General features: G+C 38.4%; 2 protein-coding genes across 7 annotated transcripts in view; one reads left to right on the forward strand and one right to left on the reverse strand.

Annotated features, from left to right (window-relative positions):
* The window catches only part of NUP155 (nucleoporin 155), an 85,435-nt gene extending 83,356 nt beyond the window's left edge, over window positions 1-2,079 (reverse strand). For 2 of the 3 annotated variants that reach the window (XM_077117000.1, XM_077116999.1), the window contains exon 1: window positions 1,436-2,078. In XM_077117000.1, the coding sequence (XP_076973115.1) occupies window positions 1,436-1,757 (322 nt within the window). In that variant the 5' untranslated portion in view covers window positions 1,758-2,078. Of the gene's footprint in view, window positions 1-1,435 lie in introns of all 3 variants that reach the window. The other variant, XM_077117002.1, reaches the window with a different exon arrangement.
* Window positions 2,080-7,990: 5,911 nt separating this feature from the next.
* Window positions 7,991-19,083, forward strand: part of WDR70 (WD repeat domain 70) — a 516,692-nt gene continuing 505,599 nt past the window's right edge. The window contains exons 1-3 of one of the 4 annotated variants that reach the window (XM_077117003.1): window positions 7,991-8,124; window positions 8,228-8,287; window positions 18,941-19,024. In XM_077117003.1, coding sequence (XP_076973118.1) covers window positions 8,100-8,124; window positions 8,228-8,287; window positions 18,941-19,024 — 169 coding nt within the window. In that variant the 5' untranslated portion in view covers window positions 7,991-8,099. Of the gene's footprint in view, window positions 8,125-8,227; window positions 8,288-18,240; window positions 18,451-18,940; window positions 19,025-19,083 lie in introns of those variants that run through there. The other 3 variants (XM_077117005.1, XM_077117006.1, XM_077117008.1) reach the window with 3 other exon arrangements.

Consider the following 19,083-nt stretch of genomic DNA (forward strand, 5'->3'; position numbering starts at 1 on the left):
ATGTGCTAAAAGCCAGTGGGAAGCAAAAAAGATGAAATTGACAACTTTGGTGAGGATTGGAATGGTTAAGAAAGACTTTACAAAGAAAGTGATATTTAAGGGGCTCTGGAATAATTTACCAGGCAAAGACATAAGAAAGAAAATTTCAGAAACAGTAAAGACCATGTAAAGAATGATTTTTTAATGGAAAATGTGAAGTTTAGTGTGACTGGAGCAAGGCGGATGAGAAGATGAAGAGGATAAGGAAAATATAACGTTGAAGAGGCAGGTGTGTGTAAAGGTGGGTATGGAGAATAGGGTCAGATAGGAGGAGGAGGACCTTGTTTTCAAACTTAAGCCCAAGTGAGTAATTCTGTTCAAAATGATAGTTGCTGATATGCCACGCACTCCTTACAGGACAAGCTCACTGGTAACCAACCACCAGCAACAAACACTATCTTCATTTAGTTTCTTTCTTCTCTTTGATTTATAAGTCTACAAAATTAGTGAATTTTATAAACTGCCAGTAACTTACTGGTTATCTTATATCGGATCTTTGTACCAAAAATCTCACCTCTATCTTACTTATGGCTCTTTTCTTTTCTCCTATTTCCATCTCACTCAAAAAGGGGTTATTTTTTTTCTTGCTAATTTAAGTAACAAGAGAAGCCATGAGGGGCCTGGTCACAGTTTAAGACCATTAAATGAATTACTTTCTAGTCACCTCTCTTTCCTTGGCACATATTATGCTTCACTGTTCCTGCCCAGCAGCACTGCTGAGTCCCCTGTCCTCTTCCTTTATTCTTCCAGCACTTTTTTAAAAATTATTTTTAATACAGTTTTATTCAGATACACTCACACACCATACAAACCACCTGAAGTATACAATCATTGGCTCACAGTATCATCTGTAATTGTGCATACATCCCCATGATCAATTTTGGAACATTTGCATTACTCCAGAAAGGAAATAAAAATTAAAAAAAAATAAAACCCGAATTCTTTCAGCACTTCTAATTACAATGTCTACACACAATAAAGCATTTCTTTGAGTGAACATGGTAAATTCCTAACTTAACTTCATTTGCCCTTCCGTCTTATTTAAACATTAAAACGAGTGAACAAGGATAGGTCTTGGATCAGAAAAATTAAGGATTCAAACGCTATTCATCTGGCCTTAGAGATAAACAATTGGGAGTAGTGAGTTTGGAGTCCTAGCGTCTTTCTACTTCAACTGGGAGCTTGCTCTTCACTTTTATCCCCTTACGTGTAAAGTGAGGACAGAAAAAATTGCACACTGGTTCTTTCCCGCTCTTCAGAAATGCAGGAAACAACACCCAGAATCTCAGAACGTCTTCGCCGGAAGCAGCACTGAGGATAAGGACTAAATTAGGGAATAGGCAGGAGTTTTTTCGGCTGAGAAAGCAGGGACACCAGATAGGTACCGATCACTCACTTGGGGCGGATACCATGAGCAGCTCGGAAAGGTCTGGGTACATGCGGTCTTCAAGCAACTGACGGTCGATGAGCCGCCCAGCATTTTCCAGAGCTTCTTGCAAGGCAGCGGCCGCGGCCGGCGTGGGGGTCGGTGTCGCTGGGCCCAGAACAAAAGACGGCATCTCGAAAACCCGAGACACAGCAGAAGCTGTTCGCGACACCAATTTCCGGAAAAGGTCAAAAAAAGAGGAGAAATAAGACAAGCCCCAAGCCCCAAGCTCAGATCCGCCGCTTAGGACCCGCGCGCCAAACGAGTGTTCTGGCGCCTGGAAATGACGCATTTCCGGTTCATGTGTTTGAGAGTGGGAAGATGCGGTGTTGATGCTGGAGAAGGGAAACGGTTGAGGAGGCTTGATGTTACTGGCAGAAAAGGGAGCCGGCAGAATGTTTGTGGGTGGGGGTGGGGGTGGAGTAGGAGCGGGGGTGGAGGAGAGAGAAAATGGAGGAGGAGGAATAGGGGAAAGGGAAGGGACTGTGGAGGGAGAGGGACGGGAAGGGGTGGGATGGGAAAGAAGGAGGGAGCAGGGAGCTGGGAGCTTGGGCTAGGGTCGGTGGACGCCGAGTAAGTCCCAGGGCGGCGGAGTCTGCTCTGGGTTAGGCCGGTGTAAGCGCGAGCTGGATCTTGGGCCTCGAGTTTCATGAGCCGAATCCTGCAACTGCGTTTAGAAGCGCGCGCCTCATTCTCCTTGGTGCGCCAAATAATTTATCTTGTGGGAGGGGTTAGAAGTTGGTAACTGTTGTCAGAAATAGATTATCTATGAAACAAAACTTCACTACTTTCCTCCTCCACAGGTTTCGTAAGATTTTTCCATTTGTGTATCGATACCGTTTGGTTTCATGTCCCATTAATGTGAAGAATTAGTTTTTTCTCAGGAGGCATTCGCTGTATGTCCAGGCACTGCTGCCATGCTTTATTTCCCTGTTCACTCTGAAATGACAAGGTGAAAGGGAATATCTATATAATGATTTAGTAATTATAATCATCCCTTAAATCTTAACTTCTCAGTTGCAATTGCAGAGAGGGATTCTAATCCATCTTTTCACTCCAAGCATAGTACAGGGAGTGGTATAAAGTAGACACACAGTAAATCATCTAATCCTTCAACAAATACTGACCTGAATAGCTAGTTCTTGTAAAGACGGTGAGCTTGGTGCTGGGGCTACCAAACTGAGAAAACATCCCCTTTCCTCAAGGTGTTTTGTGCAGAGATAGATAAAGCTGAGCATTAGAGTGCATCACCATAATTTCCCTAATAGGTATGTATAGAAGGATAGGAGAAATAGTAAGGGGAGGCTAAACAGGCTTCATTTCCTACAGAAGGCAACTGAAGTGGATAAATCAAGGCCTTTTTTGTTCCACATACTGTCCTTATTTAAAATGTCACACAAGTAAGCTTCCTTAATTATCTTATTTATAGTTACTCAATCGTCTTTTGCCAATTTTACCCCCTTAGATAAGGGTTGGCTTAATTTCTGAGTATTCAAAGATCATGGATTTATATTCATAACTTAAGACCTCATGGCAAATACAACAGGAAAAATTAGGTTAGCTATTTTTGCTGTATGAATAGGCAAATAGATCTCCACTTGTTAATTTACTGTTTGCTGGATCACAGATTGAAAACTGATGGCCTCACAGAGAAAATAAATGATGAGTTGTCAACTTGAACCATTGGATGATCTAGCAATTCTGGTCTAATATTCCTGCATAGCAACAATGTTCCCAGGGATCTAGATCCAACAACTCCCATTCCTTTAAGCATGTTTATGGCCGCTTTTGTACTCCATACCCCAAGTTGAATAGCTGCTGCACAGACCACTTGGCAGCAAAGCCTAAGATACTTAATATTTGTTCCTTTATAGTAATAGTTTGCTGGCTCCTTCTTTAGAAAAGCAACTTTCTAACTTTTTGGTCTCAGGATACCTTGATACCCTTAAAAATTATTGAGATCCCAAAGAGTTTTTGTTTGAATAGGTTATGCCTTTTAATATTTGTTGTATTGAAAAATAAAAATGAGTATTAAAAAATAAATGAATTTATTAAAAAATAATAAACCCATTACATGTTAATGTAAATAGCATTTATTATATTAAAAATCACTATAGTTTCCAAACTAATAATTAATGAGAAGAATGGCATTGCTTTGCAATTGTGTAAATCTTTTTAATATCTGGCTTAATAGAGATAGCTGGATTCTCATATCTGCTTCTGCTGTCAATATGATATGTTGTTTTGGTTGAGCTGCATAAAGAATGCTACCTCAGAGAATTGATTGGTGAAGGAAGAAATATTTTAATAGCTTTTTCAGATATTGGTAAATAGTCTTCCTTGATGCTATAACAAAACTTGACAAGTGGTAGTTTTTTGAAACTCAGTTGTGATGTGGAATCTGAAACCATCAGTGGACATTTTTGTACTTTGTTAAATTAAAAATCTACTGGTCTATCTTGTAACTAGAGCTTTTATTCATGTGTGATACTGTAACATTATTTGTTGGCTATTTGGAAAATATTCATTGTTCTAGTTTGCTAGCTGCCGGAATGCAACACATCAGAGATAGATTGGCTTTTAATAAAAGGAAATTTATTTTGTTAGTTCTTCAGAGGAAAGGCAGACAGCTTTCCACTGAAGTTCTTTCTGACGTGGAAGGCACAGGATGGTCTCTGCTGGCTTTCTCTCCAGGCCTCTGGGTTCCAACAACTTTCCCTGGGGTGATTTCTTTCTGCATCTTGAAAGGCCTGGGCTGAGCTGCAAGTGCTGAGATGAGGTATGCTGAGCTGCATGGGCTGCACTACATTGAGCTCTCTCATTTAAGCACCAGCCAATCAAGTCAGACGTCATTCATTGCAGCAGGCACGCCTCCTAGCCGACTGCAGATGTAATGAGCAACAGATGAGGTTCACATACCATTGGTTCATGTCCACAGCAACAGAACTAGGTACCTTCACCTGGCCAAGTTGTCAACTGAATCTAACTACCACATTCGTTGACTAAGTTATGCAGAGCTTTCAAATCTTGACATATTTCATTAAACAATAGGAAGAAAATCGCATTTGTTAATATCACCAACAATCTAATCAGAAAAGTCTTAAGTATCTGGAAGTTGTCAAATTTTATGGCTGGATACAAGTTTATTAAGATTTTAATTTTTCTTGAATGCTCTTAAGCTTATCATTGGCAACTAACTTGTACTGTCAGTTATTTTCCTTGAAGTGACAAGATAATTTCATTAATTTCTGTGAAAAAAAAGTCTGCCAGGGCGGGCCGCGGTGGCTCAGCGGGCAAGAGTGCTTGCCTGCCGTGCCGGAGGACCTCGGTTCGATTCCCGGCCCCAGCCCATGTAAAAAACAAACAAACAAACAAAATATAATAAAACAAGAAAATGTTTAAAGATGTTTCCCTTTCTTCCTTCCATCCTTCCTTCCTTCTCTGTCTTTCCTTCCCTTCCTCCCTCTCAAAAAAAAAAAAAAAAAAAAAGTCTGCCAAATACTTGTCTGAATAAAATAACTAAACTTATTTTTTTCCTTCAAGCAAAGATGATGTCCCCTGATAAAGTGTTTAATTCACACACCTCAGTTGTGCATGTGGTTTTCTTTGAGACAACTACTGAACTTTGATATACATTTGAGGTGGGTCACATAGAGTCCTCCTAAAATTTATGCCCACCCTAAACCTGGTAACGTCACCTTATTTGGAGTAGGGTTTCTGCAAATGTAATTAGTTAAGGTAAGATCATACTGTATTAAAGTGGACCCTAACTCCAGTAACAGATGTTCTTATAAGAGGAGAGGACAGAGGACAGAAGTGCAAGGGTAGTTAAGTGGTAGAATTCTCGCCTGCCATGCTGGAGACCTGGGTTTGATTCCTGGCCCATGCACCCCCCGTCCCCCCCCAAAAAAAGAAAAGAAATTCAACAAATGGTGCTCTAATAATGGGATACTCACATGGAAAAAGAATGAAATGTGACTGCCACCATACAGCATACACACAAAGAGGAATGGACACAAAAGCAACACAGATACACACTCAAAGGGAAGACGGCCATGTGAGGACAGAGGGAGTGATTGGAGTGGTGTAGCTCCAAACCAGGGAATGCTAAGAATGACGAGCCACCATAAGCTAGGAAGAAGAAAAAATGACTCTTCTGGAGAGCTTTCAGAGAGAGCATGGCCCAGCCAACACCTTGATTTCAGTGTTCTAGTTTCCAGAATTGTGAGAGAAGAAATTTCTGTTTAAGCCACCCAGTCTGTGGTACTTTGTTGTGGTAGCCCTAGGAAACTAATACAGCAGTGAAATGCTTTACATGTACTTTTCATTTTGTCACAGAGTATTAAAAGGACATGTCCTCAAGGGTCAAGGTTTAGTAAAATTAAAGTTTATGGTTTTATCAAGCATATTTTTAAGGGAAGCTGGTTTCATTTACAGGAGATGTGTGGTAGTGAACAACATAGTGACTACAACAACAGTTTGCTTGCCACTGCCTTCTTTTGTACTGAGGTACCAGCAGATTTACCCACCATTGCTTTTGCATCATCAGTACAAATATCAACAGAGTGAAAACAGCAAATTATGTCTTAGTATTATTATGAAAATAGTTTTGATCTCATGGGCCCTCTGAAAGGGGTCTGCAGACCAAACTTTGATCAGAACCACTGCTCAAATAGCTTCCCGTGTTTCTGACAATTCAACTATCAAGACACCATAGGTATTTAGGGTTTTTTAAATGTCTTCATTAGGATAGAAATTCCTTGAGGTCAGGGACTGTTTCATGTCTTTACCACTCTCATCATCATCTGGCACTCACTAATATTCATTGGGTTTCAATTATTCTAATTGCTATATGAGAGTTAAGTCATTCAATCACCAGAAAAACTTATGATGTAATAGGTTTTTCTGGCCTTTATAGCCTATAACAATCATATCCACCTACTAGATGAGCAAACACAAATAGAGACTAAATAAGTCAACATTACGCTGTCACAGACAGGTTCTGAACCCAGATATTCTGGCTCTGAAATTAATTTGCTTGCACTGTGCTATACTGCCTCCCAAATTTATTTGTTTAATGAATAAATTCACTTTATTCCAGGAATTTCCTTGGTACACTTAACAATTATGATTATGAAGCTGTTTCACGCTAACCCAAACAAAATAAGTATTTAATATAGAGTTACCACTAGTGCTATCCTTTATCAAGAGCAAAAACATTCCTGTGCCCATGTACCCAAACAAAAAGGTTGCATGAGTGGTTCAGTGGTAGAATGCTCACCGTGCATGAGGGAGGCATGGGTTTGATTCCCAACCCATGCACCCCTCCCCACAAAGCAAAAAAAAAAAACAAACAAAAAAAACAAACAAAAAAAACAAACAAAAAAAACAAAAAGTAAGTGCATTTTCCCTGAATTTTTTTCTTTATTGATCATGATTATCTGCTTCAACTGGTTGATATCCATAATTTTTCTTTCTTTTTTTCCTCCTTATTTCATGGTTTAAAATTTTACATGCCATCAAACTCTCAACAAGCATTGTGCTAGGAAGGAGGTGCTAGAGTACATGGTAGAGGGTTTACCTTAGTTGGAGAAGGTCTATAATGGTCTGTAAATGCTGACAAGAGCAAGTGAAGTTTAAATTTAGACCTGAAGGATGACTGAGGCAAAATAAAGTACATGGACATGCATTGGTGAAAAGTCAGAGATTCCAGGACATTGTGTTCTGAGGCTGCTTGTAGAAATGAAAGAAGGCTGGTGTGGTGGAAAATAGAGGATGAAGAGGGAAGGGAAGGAAAGTCTTTGGAATTACGTTAATTATTTTGAATTTTATTCTAAGAGTAATTGAAACTGTTAGACTTGAGCATGGTCGTTTAGGGTGTTCAGATAAAGTAAACATTGAGATAGGCTAAGGTTAACTGAGGGTCTACTGAGTAATTTTATGAAAAAAATTTCACTCAGCAACATTTATTTGTGCTATGAATGGTTTTTTTAGACATTAGGGGTATAAAGATACATAATGTGGCATTACTTCACAGCATAGAGGATTCAAGTTGTAAAGATATGAAAACCAATATGGAGTGGCAAATAGAATTGTGAACAAAGAGCTTTGGGAACCCTTGCTGTGGGTTGGGTAGCTTTATAACCATGCTTGGCTAATGCTCAGTGGAAGCTTGGGACTAACAGCATGAGCTTTAGAGCATTTTTTCTGCCAATTTTTTAATTATACAGATCTTATTTTGCGGGTGCTTTTGAATCATGCAATAGACTTTTCTTGTTTTTTCCTTAAAATATACTCAAAGGGTGGAAATCTGGAGAATTTCTTCATATGGAAGGGTAAAATCAGAGAGAGAGAGGCTGTTAACTTTTCTATAGAATTCTGTGAGGATGAACTCATCTTTGCCTCTTAAAAAAGTTAAGGGTGAAGTACTGAGTTGGGAAGCAGCCTCAGCGGCGCTTTTTCCCCGCCGGATCGCTAGGGCGGCGCTGCTTCCGGGCTGACGCCCATCTGCGGGAGGCGCCGCTCTTGGCGCCGGAGGCGATGCTGATGCTCTGAGGAGATACTTCCTCCCGGGTTTGCCGCAAGTCTTCTGTTGCCCGGGCTGGGGATATCGCTCTGCCGCTAGACGCTAACAATGGATCGCTCCGGGCCCATCGAAGGTGGGTTCTGCGTACCGAGTCCGGGCGGGGTGAGCCGGGCCTGGGTACCAGGGCGCTGCACTAATTAGTCCTCCTCTCTCCTTTCCTCCTGTCCCCTTGACAGGCTCAGACACGTCGGGACCCGACCCGCAGCTGGCGATCACCATGGGTTTTACCGGTTTCGGTGAGTAACTGCTCCAGGCAGAGTCCCGGCTCCTTTAACAGAGGTTTTAGGAGCCGTAGTTTGGAGAAGCCGAACTGTCACTCCTGCCCCATGCCTTTCTCTCCACCAACCACCGGATTACTTTATCTCGTGTTTGCACCTTTCAGTTAACATCCTCTTTTCCATCTGTCCTCGAATTCCTGCTTATATGTTGAGACTAGCTCAGGTGACACTTCAGGGGAGCCTTGAGAGAAAGATTGCTTTTAATCCAATAGGAGAAAGGTGTTTCTTGGTGAAGGGAGTAGTTCCTTTCTGCCCTGAGACCCAGAGAACAAAGATCTAACAGTAGTCCTTAAAGTTGGTCATTTTAGCAACTAAAAGACCATTAAATGATGTTATAGTAGTTATTCAGTCTTTTGAGATTGAAGTCTTTCTCCAGAATCGACACGTCAGTGTCACTGTAGACTTTAGACCTAAGATGTTATGTGAGATTAAGAAAAATAACGCAAATGGAAATGTAGTCACCTGCCAAAAACATTTCTACTTCTGTCAGTAAAAAACAAATGTAAATTGTTTCCCCACTTCTATTGGGCTGGAGAGACCACGTGTCAGGCTAATATCTCGAGGTTTTTTGTTCATTCATTCATTCGAGTATTAAGCTTGTCTCTTGAGCCATTCATTTAATATTTTCTAGAAAATCTAAATTTTCTAGAAAAATGTAGAAATATGTCTACAAAAGTGTAATCTCATTCTTTGTAGTACTTAATTTTGTTTCAGTTGTTTAAGTAGCTTTTCCCCTTAATTTCAAAAGTAGCAGTTAACTAATAGCAGAAAATCTAGAGAACACGATAAGTTAAAAGGAAGAAAGCAAAATGATTTATAATCCCATGATCCAGAAATCAAGACTTAAAATTTTTTTCCATTCTTTTCTCTCTGTGCATTTAAGAAAATTAAATCATGTATATATTCATTTTATTTTTAAATTTAATATTGTGAGGATTTTCCTGTATTATAAAATGTTCTTCCAAAATATGGTTTTTAATGGCTGAATATTAGCGCATCTTATAGAAGAGCCATAATTTGTATTATTTATAACTTCCCCTTACGTAATTTCTAATTTTAACTTTTACAAATAATGCTAGTTCCTGGGTGGGCCGTGGTGGCTCAGCAGGCAGAGTTGTTGCCTGCCATGCCCCATGCCGGAGACCCTGGTTTGATTCCCGGTGCCTGCCCATGCAAAAAAAAAAAAAAAAAAAAAATCAGTGAGATAAATAATACTAGAATGGATAATTTTGTAACTATCTCCTTTTTTATTAGATTATTTTCTGTATATAGTCATTAATAGCGTATTCTGTATTTGTATATTCACCTACTCATTAACATTTATATTTTACTTCAAAATCAATACTGGCAATGCTTTCATGGTTATTTCTGAGCATTGCAGAGGAGAGAAATAAGTAGCTGATGCACATGTTCTCTAGCTGAGGTTGAAGAAGGTGATGCTCTGCTTTCTTGTATTCTTTCTAACATTTTAAAAAAGTGTCCTTTTTGTGGTATATTTAGTACCAATTTTCTTTTTTTTTTTTACACTTTTTGTGGTAGTTTAATTGTTTAAAATTGCCCCCAGGCATACTGTTGAAATACTGTCTAATTTCCTAGGCAAAAGAAGACTGATGTGCCTTATGGAAAATATATATTAGATAAGCTTCAGTTAGGCTCAATGAGTTCGATGTTAACAAATCAACACCTTATTTAATGAGCTTAAATTACGTGCTTCCCAATGTGATTTATGATTAAACTTCCTTAGATTTATATTCAGAGGCTTTGTTTAAATGTGCTCTAAAATGTTCTGAAGGAAGTGTTACTGTTTCTGGATGGGATACATGGGAACAGTCTCTCAAAAGGTGGTGAAATTCAGAGTTTCCTAGGGAATCATTGTATGTAAATTTAAGGAGAAAGCAAAAGATATATGATGTCTTTAAGCATACATAAACACACATAAAACAAAGTTATGTATTGATCAAGAACATAGCCTTGTATTCTGCCTAGCAGGAATAATAAGTATTTGCTTAATTCAGTGTCCCTGGCTACTTTATAGAACAAATAATGAAAACTGACTATATTTCCATAGGATAGGTGGAAATATTTATAAAAAATAATAGCAACTTGGGGACTTCTGGGAATATGATGGAATAGGATAGGCAGAACTCATCCTCCACGGAAAAACAACTAGAGAACAGGAGAAAATTATCAAAGCAGCAGTTCCAGAGTCTGGATGAACAGAAGGACCTCTTGATTATATAAGGAAGACCTGGATGGAAAAGTGGAGAAACCTTGACTGAGAAGTTGGGATGAGTGTACTCAATAGTGACTATCCCTGAGGTTGACTGTCAAGCATCGGCCAGATCAGGCAGTTGAAAAGTGGCACCCCCTGCTTCGGAAAGGTGGGGGAAGCAATCCTTTCAGGCTCGCAAAGTAGCATTCTCATGTGGGAATCTGGGTACCAATAGATTTATTTTAGCAACATGCAGAGACCCTGTTGCGGTGCCCAGTATCTACTCCCCATCCCTGAGGCAGGCTGCCGCATGTTCCTGGACTTTGGGGATCTTGGGAAGCCCTCCCCTCAGGAGGAGATAGGGCTCCAGAGCAGAGGCAGTCTGACAATTGGCTTGTGAGGGAGATGACACTCGGGTCCAACTTCCCCGATTAACATTGAATGTTAATGGCTTAAACTTCCCAATAAAAGAACAAAGATTGGCAGAATGGATGAAGAAGTGTGATCCATATATATGCTGTTTACAAGAGACTCACTTTAGATCCAAATATACAAATAGATTGAAAGTGAATGGATGAGAAAAGATATTCTACACAAGCAATAACCAAAAAAAAGTGGGAATAGCTATACTAATATCAGATAAAATAGACTTTAACTGCAAATATGTTATAAAAGACAAGGAAGGATACTATATATTAATAAAAAGGATAATTCACTAAGAAGAAATAACAATGATCTTAAATGATTATGCACCCAGTCAATGTGCTTCAAAGTGCATGAGGCAAACACTGGTAAAACTGAAGGGAGCAATAGCTATTTCTGCATTAATAGTGGGAGACTTCAGCACACCACTCTCTTCAATAGAAAGAGCAACTAGATAGAGGCAACAAGGAAATACAGAACCTAAATAATATGATAAATGAATTAGACCTAGCAGACATATATAGATCATTGTATTGCAAAACAGCAGGATATACAGTCTTCTCAAGTGCTCATAGAACATGCTCCAGGATAGGTCATATGCTGGGGGCACAAAACAGATCTTAATAACTTAAAAAAAAGTTAAAATTATTCAAACTCGTTGGATCACGACAGAATGAAATTGGAAATCAATAACCAGAGAAGAATTGGAACTTTCACAAACATATGGTGGTTAAACAACACACTCTGAACAAAGTGGATCAAAGAAGAAATGGCAAGAGAAATCAGTAAGTATCTGTAGGTAAATGAGAACGAGGCTACAGCATATCAAAACTTACGGTATGCAGTGAAGGTAGTGTTGGGAGGAACATTTATAGCTTTAAACACCTACATTAAAAAAAAAGAAAGCGCTAAAACCAAAGGCCTAACTGATGAACTGAAGAAACTAGAGAAAGAGCAGCAAGCTAATCTTAAAGCAAGTAGAAGAAAATAAATAACAAAGATTAAAGTGGAAATAAATGTATTAGAGAATAAAAAAACAATAGAGAGAATCAATAAAACCCAGAATTGGTCCTTTGAGATCAACAAGATTGACAAACCCTTAGCTAGACCGACGAGATCAACAAAATTGACAAACCCTTAGCTAGACCAACAAAGTAAAAAAGATAGAGGATGCAAATAAAATCAGAAAGGAGCGGGAGATCATGACCACAGATCTTGAAGAAATAAAAAAGATCTTAAGAGGATATTCTGTACAATTGTGTCAAGAAACTGTACAACTTAGATGAAATGGACAATTTCCTAGAAACACATGAACATTCTATACTGACTTGAGAAGAAATAGGAGACCTCAGCAAACCAATTATGAGTAAGGAGATGCAATCAGTCATCAAAAACCTCTCTACAAAGAAAAGCCTAGGACCAGATGGCTTTGCAGGAGAATTTTATCAAACATCCCAAGAATTATTAAAACCATTTCACTCAAACTCTTCCAAAAAAAAAAAAAAAAAAAAAGAAAAGGAAATATTACCTAACTCACTCTGAGAGGCTAATGTCACTTTAATACCAACGAACTATACAGTTTAGATGAAAGTTTATCCTAATAAAGATACTGCAAGAAAACTAAACTACAGGCCAGAATCTGTAATGAACATAGATGCAAAAATTCTCAACAAAATATATTTGCAAATTGAATCCAACAACACAATAAAATAACTATACAGCATGACCGAGTGGGATGCATTCCAGGCATGCAAGAGTGGTTCAGCCGAAGAAAATCAATTAATGTAATATACCATGTTAACGAATTGAAAGGGAAAAATCACATGAGAATCTCAATGCTGAAAAGTCATTTGACAAAATTCAGCATTCCTTTGGATATGGATATCCAATTCTCCCAGCACCATTTATTGAAGAGACTATTCTGAAGTGGTTTTTAACATTCAAAAGGTAGGAATCGAAGGAAACTTCCTCAGTGTGATAAAAGGCGCATATTTTAAAAACCTACAACCAATATCATATTCAATGGGGAGAGACTGAAAGCTCTTCCTTTGAGATCAGGAACAAGACAAGGATGCTGTGCTAGTTTGATTGCATATATGTCCCCTAGAAAAGCCATGTTTTAATCAAAATCCCATTCCCTATTCAATACTTTATGTTTGAAACTGTAATCAGATCATCTCCCTGGATGATGTGATTTAGTCGAGTGGTTGTTAAGTTGGATTAAGTGACAACATGTCTCCACCCATTTGGGTGGGTCTGGATAAGTTTCTTGAGTCCTATAAAAGAGGAAACATTTTGGAGAATGGGAGATTTGGAGAGAGCAGAGAATGCTGCAACACCACGGAGCAGAGAGTCCACCAGCCAGCAACCTTTGGAGATGAAGAAGGAAAACGCCTCCTGGGGAGCTTCATGAAACCGGAAGCCAGGAGAGAATGCTAGCAGATGACACCGTGTTTGCCATGTTCCCTTCCAGCTGAAAGAGAAAACCCTGACTATGTTTGCTATGTGCCTTCTCACTTGTGAGAGAAACCCTGAACTTCATCGACCTTCTTGAACCAAGGTATCTTTCCCTGGATGGATGCCTTAGATTGGACATTTCTATAGACTTGTTTTAATTGGGACAATTTCTTGGCTTAGAACTGTAAACTAGCAACTTATTAAATTCCCCTTTTAAAAGCCATTCATTTCTGGTATGCTGCATTCTGGCAGCTAGCAAACTAGAACAGATGCCCACTGTCACCACTGTTATTCAGCATTTGTGCTTGAGGTTGTAGTGAGAACAAGTAGACAAGAAAAAGAAATAAAGGCATCCAAATTGGAAAAGAAGAGGTAAATCATTATTTGCAGACAAAATGATCCTATATTTGGAAAATCTTGAGAAATCTGCAACAAAGCTACTTGAGCTAATAAACAAATTCAGCAAATTTGTTTGTCAAACCACAAAAATCATACTGTTCCTATACACTGGGAATGAGCTAACTGAGGAGGCAATTAAGAAAAAAAATTACATTCACAATAGCAACTAAAAGAATCAAGTACATAGGAATAAACTTAAGGATGTAAAGGACCTGTACTCAGAAAACTACCAAACATTGCTTAAAGAAATCAAAGAAGACCTGAATAAGTGGAAACACATTCTGTGTCATGGATAGGAGGCTAAATGTCATTAAGATGTCAGTCCTGCCCAGATTGATCGACAGATTCGATGTAATACCAGTAAAATTCCAACAACCTACTTTGCAGAATTCCAAAAGTTATTTATCACATTTATTTGGAAGGGAAAGGGGTCTCGAATAGCCAAAAATATCCTGAAAAAGAAGAATGAAGTGGGAGGTCTTACACTTTCTGACTTTAAAGCTTAATAAAAACCCACAGTGGTTAAAACAGCATGATACTGGCACAAAAATAGACATATTGATCAATGGAATTAAGAGTTCAGAAATAGATACTCAGATCTATGGTCATTTGATTTTTGAAAAGGTCCCCAAATCCACTGAATTGGGACAGAATAATCTCTTCAATAAATAGTGCTGGGAGAGCTGGATATTCATATCGAAAGGAATGAAAGAGGACTCCTACCTCACACCTTATGCAAAAGTAAATGCAAAGTGCATCAAGGACCTAAATAAAAGAGACTGTACCATAAAACTCCTAAAGGAAAATATAGGAAAACATCTTCAAGACTTAATGATAGGAAGTATCTTCTTAGACCTTTTACCCAAAGCACAAGCAGTAAAAGAAAAATTAGATAAATCAGAAATTTTCAAGATTAGAGACATCTGTGCTTCAAAGGACTTTGCCAAAAGGGTGAAAGGGCAGCTAATTCAATGAGAGAAATTTTTTGGTAACCATATGTCTGATAAGGGTTTGATATCGAGTAAAGACATCCTACAACCGAACAATAAAAGAACAAACAACCCAATTATAAAATGGGCAAAAGATATGAATAGACATTTCTCTAGAGAAGAAATAGACATGGCTAAAAAGCACATGAAAATATGGTCATCTTCACTAGCTGTTAGAGAAATACAAATCAAAACCACAGTGAGTTTGCTCCAGTTCCGGGCCATCCCTGCTCTGTCTCTGCCAGCTGGGTGTCTGAGTCGCTACACTCAGCATGGCTCTGTGGGTGGCCTAGAGCATGAGGATAATTGTCTGCTGCCTGCACATGGACTTGGCTCCTGCCACATCTTGCCTGCAGTGGCCCTGGGGGCTGGGTTGTGCACTGGCCCTGCTCTGCTGTCTGTGTGGAAGTTCACAGACAAACATGAATGGATAACAACAAGAAAATGGTACTGGAACAGTGGGGATCAGCACTTTGCACTGGAAGCTTTCGGAGATGTTTACTGTGTAGTCTTCCCGAGATTGGGACAAAATTGAACAAACAGGAGGTTGGTGCTTTGGAAGGTGTGGAAGTTGCTAGTGGACTTTATTTTCCTCTATCAGAAGAAGTAACAAATTAAGGAAGTTCTTATAGAAAATCCAGGAGTTGTTAACAAATCTTGTTACAAAGATGGTTGGCTGATCAAGATGACACTGAGTAATCCTTTAGAACTTGATGAACTAGTAAGTGAAGAAGCATATGAGAAATACAAAAAATCTGTTGAAGAGTGAGAATGGAACCCTGAAATAAACTAGTCTGAATTATAATAGCACCTTTTAGCAATGCCAGTGGAAAAGGAGAGACTACTTGTTCCGACAATGCTATTGAAAGAAAATACTCCTTAACTTTCTAATGAGAGCAGAGCAACAGAACTTGCATGTTTTTCACACCACCCAGTTATTTAGACTAAGATCTAGTTATTAGGTTCAAGATTCATGAAATTATCTGAGGTAAAAACTACTTGTAAAAATTATTTAATTTACAGATAACATTATCTTAAGCCTTAGATGATTTTGTAACTTGCTTACAACAGTCCCTGGATTTAGGTCAGAATGCTATTCCATTTTCATTGGAAATACCTGGAAGTGGAAATAAATTTGTTAGTTGTACACTATCGGGTGAGGAATATATACCACATTTGCTAGTGCTGTTTTCGTACAGTGAAGCAATGTCTTTGTACCAAAAGAAGAAATCCTTTAATAACAATAAAACATTAAACGTCTAAAAAAATACACAGTGGGTTACCTCACATTTATAAGAATCACCTCTGTTAAACAAACAGGAAACTACAAGTGTTGGAGAGTATGTAGAGAACAGGAACACTTATTCCCTGCTGGTGGGAGTGTAAAATGGTATAGCCTCTGTAGAAGGCAGTTTGGCTGTTCCAGTATTAGAAAACTAAATACTGAGTTACCAGATGTGCCAGCAATTCAAGTCTAGAAGATCTTAAAGCAGGGACATGAACTGACATTTGCATACTGATGTTCATAAAGTGTCATTGTTCACAGTTGCCAAAAGATGGAAACAATCCAAATGCCCATTAACAGATAAATGGATATTGTCGGTAGAATATTATGCAGCAGTAAGAAGAAATGAAGTCCTGAAGAATGCAACAACATGGATGAATCTCGAAGGGTATTATGCTTGAGTGAAATAAGTCAGACACAAAAGAATAAATTCTGTAAGATTTCACCAATATGAACTAATTAGAATATGTTGACTCAGAGTCTTAACATGTAGAGTATAGGATACCTAGAAATAGACAGATGTTAGAGAAGAGGAAGTGGTAACCTAATATGTTCAGTCCTGTTGCATAATCTGTTTTCCTTCAGCACCAATTGTCCAATCTCTACTCTATTTCTGTCTCCTGATAACCTATGTTCTTAACTTCAATTCTACAAGTTCACTCACTAATGTTAGTTCATATTAGGGAGACTTTGCAGTATTTGTCCTTTTGTTTCTGGCTAATTTCACTCAGTATAATGTTGTTACATGCTTTGTGATTTTATTCTGTCTTACAACTGCTTGATACTCCATTGTGAGTAGCTATTTTTTTTTAAAGCAATTATAACAAAATTCTGCCAACCTGATCCATGAAAAATGCTTTCTTTTTATTTTGTGTTTAAAAATTGTTAGTGATATTCATTCAACCATTGTGATTTTTCCTAAATTTCCATGATCTTTTTCTAGGGTCTTGATGTACTATTTTGATTATGTATTAACTACTGGCAGTAATTAAACATTGCTGTTACATGTGTGAGGCCTAAAATCTTTTAGCCTTGGGTTGTGTTCACATATAGTTAGGTTTATAGTCTTTAAATCCTTCATTCTAGTAACTCATTTCCTTTGAACAGTTTTGACAAAGTTACTGGGGACCAGACCCAGTTTTTTTTTTTTTTAATGTATTTTTATTCTAAACAACAAACAAACCTACAAACATTCTTGACATACATTCTGGACGTGGTTACAATCAGTGGCTCAAAGTATCATTGCATAGTTGTGTATTCATCACTATGATTATTTTTTTGAACATTTGTATCTCTCCAGCAAAAGAAATAAGAGAAAAAAGAAAACCCGTACGTACCATACCCCTTACTCCTCCCTCTCGTTGATCCCTAGTATTTCAGTCTACTTGATTTATTTTAACCTTTGTTCCCCATGTTATTTCTTTGCTTCTTATCTCTATTTTTTTTACTCATTTGTCCATATAGTAGATAAAAGGGGTGTCAGACACAAGGTTTTCACAATCACAGTCACATTAGAAAAGCTATATCATTATACAGTCATCTTCAAGAAACGTGGCTACTGGAACACAGCTCTACAGTTTCAGGTGCTTCCCTCTAGCCACTAGTGTAGTAGACCATACACTAAAAAGGGAATAATGTGTAAGAATAACCTCCAGGTTAACCCCTCCACTCTGTTTGAAATCTCCCAGCCACTGACACTTTATTTTGTCTCATTTCTCTCTTCCCCCTTAGGTCAACAAGCTTTTCTCAATATCTTGATGCCAAGTCCCAACTCATTCTAGGATTTCTGTCTCATGTTGCCAGGGAGGTTTATACCCTTGGGAATCATGTACCACGTAGAGGGGAAGGGCAGTGAGTTCGCTTGCTATGTCAGCTGAGAAAGAGAGACAGTTCCAGTTCTGTTTCACTTCCTACATTTAGTTTTTGGTTCTTTGGGAGTTTCAATATTGCATTTAAGATAAATTTCTACAGAAAAAGTTACAATTTATATTAGTTTTCTATTTCTGTTGTAACAAATTACTTCAAATTTAGTAACTTAAAACAATGTAAATTTATTATCTCACAGTTAGGTATGGTGGAAGTCCACTGGTGTTGGTCGTTTTTTCTGCTCCAGATCTTTCAAGGCTGAAATTAATACATAGTGTCTATCTGGAGACTTTGAAGGGGAGAGTTTGCTTCCAAGCTCATTCAGGTTTTTGGCAGAATTTAATTCCTTATGGCTATAGGACTAAAGTCCCTGCTCTCTTGCTGGCTGTCAGGTGGGAGTCTCCTGGCTTCTTCAGGCCACTTGCTAAATTCCTCATCATGTTGCCCCCTCCATCTTCAAATCAACCGTGTGTCCAGTCCTTCTCATCCTGTAAGTCTCTTTGACTTCTAATGAGTCTTTTTTGCCCTTCTGATTCTCTCTGATTTCTGCTCTATTTCTTCTGTCTCTTTTGCTCTTAAGGCCCATATGATTAGATTGGGCCCACCAGGGTGATCTCCCTATTTTAAGTCCATAACCTTAATTACATCTGCAGTCCCTTTTGCCATGTGATGTAAGATATTCACAGGTACCAGAGATTAGGGTATGAGCATTCTACCTAGCATACCAATTATAATTTTAAGGGGCAGGGCCTTAGATGAATTAAAGGAGAATGGGAAAATTGGTTGTTAATGGTACTTAGTTTTGAGATTGTTAAAAACTCACTGTGAAAGAAACTTCCTTGGTATTTTCTGGTTATTTGGAGCTATGCTATAAACTAGACAGACTAAGTGGTTGTTAATCAACTAGTAATTATTGAGTACCTAAAGTTTGGCCAACTTAGTGCACAACATTCACAGTCTACTACTTGTTCCTGTTTTAGGAAAAAAAGCCCGTACATTTGACTTGGAAGCAATGTTTGAACAAACTCGGAGAACAGCTGTGGAAAGAAGTCGGAAAACACTGGGTAAGAAGTTGAGATATCTGCTCTTTTATTGGTTAAAATAATATATGTACTATACCCAA

Source organism: Tamandua tetradactyla, chromosome 9, assembly GCF_023851605.1.
Source record: "Tamandua tetradactyla isolate mTamTet1 chromosome 9, mTamTet1.pri, whole genome shotgun sequence".
Classification (NCBI taxonomy): Eukaryota; Metazoa; Chordata; class Mammalia; order Pilosa; family Myrmecophagidae; genus Tamandua; species Tamandua tetradactyla.